At 41.8% G+C, this 10,091-nt stretch overlaps 1 protein-coding gene across 2 annotated transcripts; it reads left to right on the forward strand.

The window, feature by feature from the left end:
- Positions 1–819: 819 nt before the first annotated feature.
- On the forward strand, positions 820–4,034 carry LOC147624991 (catalase isozyme 2-like). Of its 2 annotated transcripts, XM_086818211.1 has the most exons (10): positions 823–958; positions 1,039–1,138; positions 1,509–1,572; positions 1,659–1,755; positions 1,852–2,129; positions 2,374–3,150; positions 3,240–3,329; positions 3,417–3,484; positions 3,568–3,661; positions 3,802–4,034. In XM_086818211.1, the coding sequence occupies exons 3-10, from the start codon at positions 1,558–1,560 to the stop codon at positions 3,859–3,861; spliced, it is 1,479 nt and encodes a 492-aa protein (XP_086674337.1). In that variant the 5' UTR covers positions 823–958; positions 1,039–1,138; positions 1,509–1,557; the 3' UTR covers positions 3,862–4,034. The 2 variants fall into 2 exon arrangements, with proteins under 2 accessions (XP_086674339.1, XP_086674337.1); XM_086818213.1 differs by lacking the exon at positions 1,039–1,138 and having other exon boundaries at positions 820–958.
- Positions 4,035–10,091: the final 6,057 nt, after the last annotated feature.

Genomic DNA, 10,091 nt, shown 5'->3' on the forward strand with positions numbered 1-10,091 from the left:
CGAAGATTGTTTTAAAGATTTGTTCAGGTGTGTTGAGATTGTCAACATAATATTGGGTTGGAATGCTAGCTGTTTATTTACACCAAGTTTGGTGCTTTATTCAAAGAAAGTAAGTGCTTTAGGAGCTTCGACATGGATATATATGACAAGCATGGTGTGTTTATATATAGGTTGGCAAGTTAGGGACCATGGGGCCTATCATGGGCTTCAAATATAAGGTTTATCTCTACTTGCCCTTCGAGGACGAGCGTTTCTTCTTTTTTTTTTTGCAATTGGCTGGAATTAGAAAAAGTACAAAAAACACACACACCCGTGCGTGCCATTGCTTGCGCAATGAGGGCTTGAACCCATGACCTTGGGACTCTAGAGCAACACCTCTCTCTACTGCACTAATTTGTGATTGACAAGGATAATGCAGTCCGTCACCATCAGGGACGGGTCAAACCACTAGTCTTATTTATATTTGGTCAGGAGGTGTGTACCTATACTGCCACGTCACCACGTTATCGACCTCCACACAGTGTTCGAAAAAAACCCGAGTATAGTGTAATTTGCACTTGCAGATTTTTAAAATTACCTTCAAATCTGAAACTTAAGGGTACAAAAACCTGCAGATTTTGAAGGGTTGTAGAACAAAAACCTTCAAAATTTGAAAATTTTCTTTATAAATAATTTCACAATTTTTAGATGAAGGTTTTTTATTTTTAGGAAAATAGTTTTTTTCGAACACTGCCTCCACAGATATATATATATATATACACAAGAAAATTCATTTGTCGTATACGTCGTCAAAACTCCTGGCCTGTGCTTTTTCCTTTTTGTTGCAACAAGGGCCCCATAAAGAAGCACCCTTTTGCAGAGTCCTGCTGATTTTGCCAAACGTGTGGCCGCCTTATTTGAAAGACTGAAACCCTATAGTCGGCTATCGCTCAGCACGTGCCAAGCTCGTGCACTAGAGGTATGGATTCGAATCTCTTCAGATCGTTCCTTTTTTTCCACCACCTGATTTCTGCTTATTTGTAACCTAATGTGCAACAGTCCACGGTCCACCTACCTATCCTTACATCCTTTGCTTGGCATCGATATTGAAAAATCACAATAAATTAAACTGTATACGCTTAGGTTAGTGGGCGATCAGGTATGCGATTTGGCTATTTGATTTTGATGAGTAATTACATGGGGATGGCTACTGAACTTTAGGAGCTGTGACTTTCAAGCTTTTCGTGCAAGAAATTTGATTTGTTTAAAGATATTTTTTTCATTAATTGGTATGTAGGGGTTCTCAGCCTTTGTCTAATTATATCTGAGTGTCGTTAATGCAGTTTATGGGTCTAATTAGGATATCAAGGGTTTGGATTGTCAGTTAATTTAGTAAGTTAGATAGGAGTGATCTGCTTGAGGTTGACATTTGATTCTCAATTTTAAACAGTTTTGATGCACCCAAGGGTATGCATAGTTGCTGTTTGATCTGGGGCTTTGTAGCCTGACAGTTTTGCATGCCTTTGCAGAGCTCTTTGATACTGTAGACAATCCAGTTCCGCTTTCCCAGCTTTCATCATGGATCCCTACAAGGTAAGAGGCTTTACCCCCTTTCGGATTAATGTACTTAGAAGTTTGTAAATCATGCCTCACAGTTTCTTTTTCACACCCTTGCACAGTTCCGGCCATCCAGTGCTTACAACTCTCCTTTCTTCACCACCAATTCGGGTGCCCCAGTATGGAACAACAATTCGTCATTAACTGTCGGCGCCAGAGGCAGCCTCATCTGCAATCCCTTCCATGTTTAAACTTTTTTTGGTTGTGTAAGGATAATAGTCTGATTGTATGCCCATTGCAATGATCCTTGTGTAGGTCCTATCCTTTTGGAAGACTACCACCTGGTTGAGAAGCTTGCCCAGTTTGATCGGGAGAGGATTCCCGAGCGCGTGGTTCACGCCAGAGGTGCCAGTGCAAAGGGCTTCTTTGAAGTAACTCATGATGTCTCACACCTAACATGTGCAGACTTCTTGCGGGCTCCAGGTGTACAGACTCCATTAATCGTGAGGTTCTCTACTGTGGTTCACGAGCGTGGAAGCCCTGAGACGCTTCGAGATCCTCGTGGCTTTGCTGTGAAGTTCTACACAAGAGAGGTTGACCACCTACACTTCTTGTGTAAAGTAAAGGACACATCTAATTTCTTGCTTCTGATCTTGGAGTAAAAGGCCTTTACACATCATCCCTGACCCATAGTATGTGTGGGGGACTTGGATTGGGAAGATCTCTCTTTTTTGGAGGGGAGGTGGTCTGCATAGTCTCTAAGATATTACCATATATGTTGTAACTTCAGTGTAGAAGAAGAGTGATGATGTTTTAACCTTTTCTCGTTTTTGGCAGGGAAATTTTGATATGGTCGGCAACAACTTCCCAGTTTTCTTTGTCCGTGATGGAATGAAGTTCCCGGACATGGTGCATGCTTTCAAGCCAAACCCCAAGTCACACATCCAGGAGAACTGGCGCATTTTGGACTTCCTCTCCCACCATCCAGAGAGTCTGCATATGTTCTCTTTCTTGTTTGACGACGTTGGTATCCCTTTGAATTACCGTCACATGGAGGGTTTTGGAGTGCACACATTTACTCTTCTGAACAAAGTAGGAAAGGCTACCTATGTCAAGTTCCACTGGAAGCCCACCTGTGGTGTGAAGTGCTTGATTGGAGATGAGGCTGTGATTGTCGGTGGTACGAATCACAGTCATGCAACCAAGGATCTCTATGATTCCATTGCTGCTGGCAACTACCCTGCGTGGAAGCTGTACATCCAGACTATGGATCCAGCTGATGAAGACAAGTTTGATTTTGACCCACTTGATGTGACAAAGACATGGCCCGAAGACTTGTTTCCTCTGCAGCCTGTTGGGCGCATGGTGCTCAATAAGAACATTGATAACTTCTTTGCTGAGAATGAAATGCTGGCATTCTGCCCAGCTATTGTTGTTCCTGGTGTATACTACACAGATGACAAGCTTCTTCAGACCCGTATCTTCTCATATGCCGACACTCAGAGGCACAGGCTAGGGCCCAATTACCTGCTGCTTCCTGTGAATGCGCCCAAGAGTGCATATCACAACAATCATCATGAAGGGTTCATGAACTTCATGCACAGGGATGAAGAGGTCGTTTTTTATGCCTTTATGTTTTAGGTATATTGTTGTTTATGAAACGAGTCATGCACGGGGTTGTGACATGCGGTGTTGTGTTACAGGTCAACTACTTCCCATCTCGATTTGATCCAGTCCGCCATTCTGAGAAGGTGCCAATTCCATCAAATGTACTCACAGGCCACCGTGAAAAGGTATGTCTTTGTAACTTATCAGTTGCAAATGGTGCGCTTTTTTGTGTCATGTTTTTGACAGGTGTGGTTTGTGAATGGTGGTGTCAGGTGATAATTAATAAGGAAAATAACTTCTCTCAAGCAGGAGCAAGGTACAGATCATGGGCTCCAGACAGGTATATAATTCTGAACAATTTGTGTGTGCATGTTCTTGACCCCTAACTGCGTACTTAATTAATAATTGATGTTCTGTTTTCAGGCAGGAGCGCTTCATTGGCAGGTGGATAGATGCACTCTCTGATGCTAGGGTGACACATGAAATACGGACCATTTGGCTGTCATACTGGACACAAGTGAGTATTGCTTTCTAAACTGTACATTTGACTGATCCACTCTGCACAATTTGGGATGCCACTTGGCTTATTTTTGTTGCGTAATATGCTTGCTTTTTCCTGGTTTGTAGTATTGATTATTTTGGGTCTACTTGAAACAGGCTGACAAATCATTGGGCCAGAAAATTGCGGTGCGCTTGAGTGCTAAGTCCAACATGTGATGCAGTTGACATTCTGCAAACTTTGAAAACTTTCAAGAATTGAACTTCATAGCTGTTACCTTGGATCTATGGATGGAAGCCCATTATATAAACTCTTAGTGGGTTGGTGGTTTATGACTGTTTGTTCACCCAGGATGTGCAGTGTGTAATATAATAATGGAAAATTATAAACATGTTGTGTTCTCTCTCATTTTGGTTGTTGGAATTTAAAGACCTTTTGAAGTGTGCAACCTGCATGGCTGCAACATCTTGGTTAGATGCTATCTTGGATAGGGAAAGTAAGCAATTGTTCCTATGCTGATGCCATTAGCATCTGCTAGTCTGGGTGATGAGCCTGGTGAAGGGAAGTACTCATAAATGTTAGGGTTTGGTTTGAAAGATCAGGTGGCAGCTAACTGGGGACATGAAGCAATATCTGTGCACATGTGCCAAACCTTGGGGTCTGTAATAGGTGCGAAGAGACATGATTCAGCAAGAATTTTGTAGTAGAGTTATTGCTCAGTAGGAGGTTAATTATGCATTCTTCCTACATTCTCAAGAATTTATGAACGAACCTTTACCCTGCTCTTTTGGCATCGTACAAGGCATATTGCCACTCATGGCGCAGCTTGCTGTGATTTCTCGATTTATCGCTGCATTTATTGTCATTTGACGAGTGTTGCTTGCAACTTGCAAGAGATCACCTCTTATGCTAGTTTTATGGGGGAAAGTTTTTTTTAAAAGACTACAGGGCTGCTTGTTGAATGGAGTGTGTTAAAGAGAAAGAAAGGGTAATGTTGCCAGCAGTGATGAAATTTGAAGCCTTCAGAGGGCATCAAAGCCCTTCAAACCTTCTAGAAAAGGTCTCTTAGAAAATAGGGTTGCAGTAGAAGGCCACTATTTTGAAAATTCCTCTAAATTTTACATACGAACATATATTTTGAAGCGCAACCTAGTTTATGGTCTTCAAATTTCAGCCCTGAATGTTGGAAATAAGTGCGAAGGTGCGATCTTTAAGTGATCAGAGAAGGAGATGCCCAGGCAGAGGGCTGGGGTTGTTTAAACTGTTGGAAGTCAGCACCACCACAGCTACGGTGCTGACAGCAAAAGCTGTTGTATATGCACTTTTCACGATAATCTTCTTAAAATTATGACAAGTTTGTCTCTTACATTTAAAAAAAAAAAGGCCTTGCACAATTCAAAGTAAGTTTTATTTTTATATTATTCTTAAGAAATAACTTTTTTTTTTGGGCAGGCCATATCCGTTTTTGCCATTTCATTCAAGGTAAAAAATTAATCTCTACAAATTTAGAAAAACCTCTCTCCCTCTCTCTCTCTCTCTCTCTCTCTATATATATATATATATATATACATACGTATGTACGTACGTACGTATGTATATGTGTGTGTGTGTGTGTGTGAGAGAGAGAGAGAGAGAGAGAGAGAGAGAAGGGGGGAGATAGAGAGAGAGAAAGTAACCCTTTCTAGAGAGTTTATCTTGTTAATTTCAGTATAAGTAGCTTCAATATCCAAACCAACCTTAAATTTCATTTGATTATCTAAAGCCCTACAAGCATTTCGATGAAACAAAGGGACACGTGCCCCTTCTTTTCACCCATGTCTTAGTCCCCTTCCTTTCAGCCATGTCTTGGTAAATGGGAAAATGACCATTGACTACCTCTCTTTTTTTAAAAGAAAAGTGTCTCCATGATCCAATTTACTAAAGATGATACACTTTCCCATCAATTTTAACAATCGTGCCAATACTGTTACATGCAAAAAGTAAAATATCTCCCCAATTTTTATTGAGCATTGCATTAGTCCTTTTCACCATGGATTGAAGAGGGAATTGTTATTTTGAACAAACAGTTTCTTCACAAATTACTATAAATGTAACCAAATCTTGAAATTTTGTGAGGGATTTTTCACTTCTCGTTATTTTGAGAAGGCTTGTTTGAAGATTAAACAGGTTTTAGGCTAAGCTGAACCTATCTTTTCCCAAACTCTCTTCTAGACTCACCCATTCAAGCGTAGATAACCACCACTAATGGAAATCCAAATACCCACAAGGTAGACTCTTTATGTGAATGTTTCTTGCTCTTTTTGTGAGACTAAGCATCTCTTTTGCTTAGTAGCCCGAATAAATGTGAGGAGCCATGCCTCCATCAGCATAGATATTTATATCAATATTCGGGCTTGATGGGTAGTGAAGAGGAAACATTTATGTTTATTAGAATTTCTATGAAGACTAGTGATGAGTGAGTGGGGCTAAGCTCATCACTCGAAAAAGGTTCTGGTAACTCGGCTACCTCAAGACCCTAGCAATTACATTTTTTCAATAGTGGTTGATCAGAGCCCTCCCTGCACAAACGGAGTGGAAGTTGAGAGAGACCTTCCCTTCACTAGGCGCCTTGGAAGACTTTCAAGACCGAGCCACTCAATTGGAGAATGCTCAACTCATAGAAGAGCACAGTACCTCGTGGCGTCTCATTATCCTTGGCCTGTCCTCGACCTCGGATCTACTCGTGTTCTCGCTAGCTCGGGTAGTAGCTTCTACATTGGCTTCCCTATATGAGTTGGGTAAGTTCAAGAAGGAGCTCAAAGATTATAAGAGGTCTCGATTGTCTGAGCTCAGAAGTTGCCTAGCATCTTCAACGCTTGGCTCAGAGGTGGATTGATCCCAAAATCATCCAGAGTAAAATCTTGAGTAGTAGCAGTGGTGGGGGAAACCCTAGGAGTAGAACTCCAAGTCTATGGAGTCATTGCTAGATGGCGGTCAAGAGTCAACATATGTCGAAGGAAACTAGGAAAGCTGACCCATCATCGTAGATGGCAGGTCAAGAGTCAACATCATGCAGGAGGCAACTAGGAAAGCATTGGGGCTTTGCATCATCGACCCAACCCCCTTTGCCATCAAAGTGGCCGATCAAAGAGAAGTTATGCCTTTGCGAATGGTAAGGTTAGTTCCAATTTCCCTTGAAGGCGTAATGTTCCATATGAGTTTTGTGGTCTTGCACTTGCCCTTGGCTAGAGGAGCATACAGTTGATCATTGATAAGTAGGCCATGGTTGTAAGTTGATTGGGGTCAAGGCAACTTACATGTTCCCAACCATAACTGATAAGGCCTTAGGTGGAGCCGCCACCTTGCATGACACTATCCCCATAGGGAAGGCAGTATATCTAGAGCAACACAATCCTTCTTCAAAAGAGTTATACATATCATGGTTTGAGTTTCCATATGAGGAGTGGTAAGGAATACCCCTGGATGAGAATTGTGATCCGTTAGGGCTAGAAGGCAAATGTGTAGAACCACTGGGGAACGTTCTACTTGAGTCCTCTATCAAGGGTTTGAGTGCAACATGGTGGACATAGCTGAGTTGGATCAGATCCCCGTGGGACAAAGATGCCTTTGGAACAATGGATAGAGGAAGTGTTGGAAGAGATCTCTCTCTATGGTGCTCCTAGTGGACTTGGTCAAATCCTTGCATACATTAGCCACCACTGCACCGGAGGAGTCTTTCCAACATTTACAAAACCTATGAACGTGAGAGGTTGGAGTTTCACATGTGACATAGAAGCCACCACTCCCTTTCAGAAGGGACTACAGAGCCAACAAATACCACTTCTTTTCGCCGTACCCGAAACGAGAAGTGGCTTGATCATTGCAAGACTATAGAGGAAGCCTTCAACTTGGATAGAGGAATGTGTAGGAGGCTTTCCTTTGGATGCGAGCCCGACCATGGCTCCTTATTTTTGTGCAAGGCCTCCATGAACCTGCTAGAAGAGAATAGGGAAACTCTCCACCCAACCGCTAGATATAGGAACCCTAGCCGACTAAAATAGCCTTGGTTATCCACACTAGTTCGGGCCCCCCTAAACCGCCCGACTCCCACCTAGTCCTACCGGTGTCCTGACACTACTTCCCCATTTTGGAAGAGTTTTCGTCCTCGAAAATAAAGGTAGGATATCGGGTCTTGAGAGTACTAACGTCCTCCCAAGTTGAACCTTCTTCCGGTCTATCCTTCCACTTAACTAGACACTCTTGTCTAGTTCTGTGATGAGTTCACTTCTCTTGAAAATCCAAGATGCGCTTTGGCTTGTGTAGTAACACTAGAGACTTAATTAAATCTACAAGAACACCTATATCCCACCACATTGGCATCTTTGCCTAGTCGTTTCCAGACAACTAACATGAAAAACTGGGTGAACCTTGGAATGTTCTAGCAGAGCTAACTTGTAGACAACTTTACCTACACACTTAAGTATTATGAAAGGTCCACAATACCCGACAACTTTGGCACTTTGCCCATCTTCAAAGTTTTCGCACTTGGGGGAACTTTGAGAAATACTTGGTCACCTTCTTCATCTGCATAATGCTTGTAACGGTCTTGGGCCCGTTTATCATTTTCCTTAGCGATTTTCAGCAGATCGTTTGTGATCTTGCAAAAAATCTTTAACCTTTTGAATTCTTTCAGTTGCTAACCCCACAGCTACTAGAGATTGGGGTTGAAACCCATACATAAGCATGAGAAAGGACTGAAGCCTGTATAGCGACATGCTTTGCACTATTGTAGGCAAATTCTAAAATTGGTAAGTAATATTCCTAATTCATTTGCTGTTTACTCACATATGCTCTTAGCATATCCTCGAGTACTTGGTTGACCATTTCTATCTGACCATCTCTCTGGGGGTGGTCAGTTATGCTCATACTACTGAGCATTGTGTCCAACCTTTTGAACATTGCTCTCGCCAGAAGTGACTATTAAACTTTTGTTCTCTATCACTGACTATATTGGCTGGCAACCCATAAAGTCGACAGATATTCTCAATGAAAAGCCTAGCTAACTCTAGACCGGATACCAGTGCAAGGCTTCCATGAGACCTCCATGAACTTGCTAGAAGAGAATAGGGCAACTCTCCACTCAACCACCAGATATAGGAACCCTAGCCGGCTAAAATAGCCATGGCTGTCCACACTAGTCATCAGGACTCCCTTGAGCCGCCTAGTCCTACCGGTGTCCTGACACTTTGGATCAAGTGGTGCCTCTCCTCTCCCTCCCACCATGTATCAAGCAAAGCTAAGAGAGCTCAAACCTAGGCACCAAGAGGACGATTCACAACTGATCTTAGTGGATGTTCCACTGAGGAGGATCCATGGAGCCAATCTTTTTTAGACATTCTCTGATTTGAATAATCTTGGAGCCTTTGTCTTTCATACATTGGACCTATGGAAAGTTATTTCAATCCTCTTGGTGTGAGCGTAACTCACTTAGACATCATGGCTTTGAAAGTGATTATCTTCTTAATACATGTAAGCTTTCATGGTGATTTTTCACATCTTAGCTTTCAAGTTTTACATTAGTGATTTTTCACTACAATTGGTATCAGAACTCTTGGCTTTAATCCTAGCAAATTTGAGTAACATTTCTATGAAATGCAAAGAAGAAAAGGGTAAAATTCATCCTTTGTGCAATTCAATGAGCATTGGCTTTGATATGTTAGTTATCTTGGGTTTTGGAGGGCCCCTATAAAGGGAAAAAATGCCTCCCTTTTACCTTCATTCATCAAGTGAGAGAGAGAGAGGTTCCTCTCCTCCTCCATCATGTTGGTAGTGTATTCGAGCTCCTTACTTTGGCTCCGTGGGTGCTATCCACGCATGTGTGGCCCGTTGGTACCTGCACTACTCTTTAGTAGCCACACTACTATGAGAAGTTGTGGTTGCCTTGATGTCCGTGCTAGTAACCTTGGTTAGGGCTTGGGGATCCCCTTGTACCTTGAAGCTAGAGCCAATAAAGCATGGTTGAGGTTAGTTCCTATCCCCAAATTTTTTGTAGAGAAATTTCAATAGAGTTATTCCTTTGATTAAAAATTCTACATTTCCAACGATTGTTTACAAATTAGTGATAATACCATTAAGAATGTGAGGTCAATAACCTTGTCCATGCACCCACTCAAATAGTATATCTACTTGATTTATTTAATTGCACATTTATCCAAATTAAGAGCCGGTCGATGATCTTGTGTACACTTTCCACACTTATAATATTATAAAATTTGAGGCTTTACAAGTATAGAAATACTCATTATTATCAACCATTGCAATCCCTCATCATGGAATAGATTCCAATCTCTGAGAATCCAAGATCATTTTAAAGAGATCGAGTCCAAGAAAGTTCAAGTCTAGCAAGAGGCTAGAGGTGCAATTGCTAGCTCTAGGCTATTCAAATTAGTCAGAGATGCCTCTTCTATTA

The sequence above is a fragment of the Cibotium barometz genome, chromosome 24 (genome assembly GCF_041138505.1).
Source record: "Cibotium barometz isolate CiBa-2024 chromosome 24, ASM4113850v1, whole genome shotgun sequence".
NCBI classification, from domain to species: domain Eukaryota; kingdom Viridiplantae; phylum Streptophyta; class Polypodiopsida; order Cyatheales; family Cibotiaceae; genus Cibotium; species Cibotium barometz.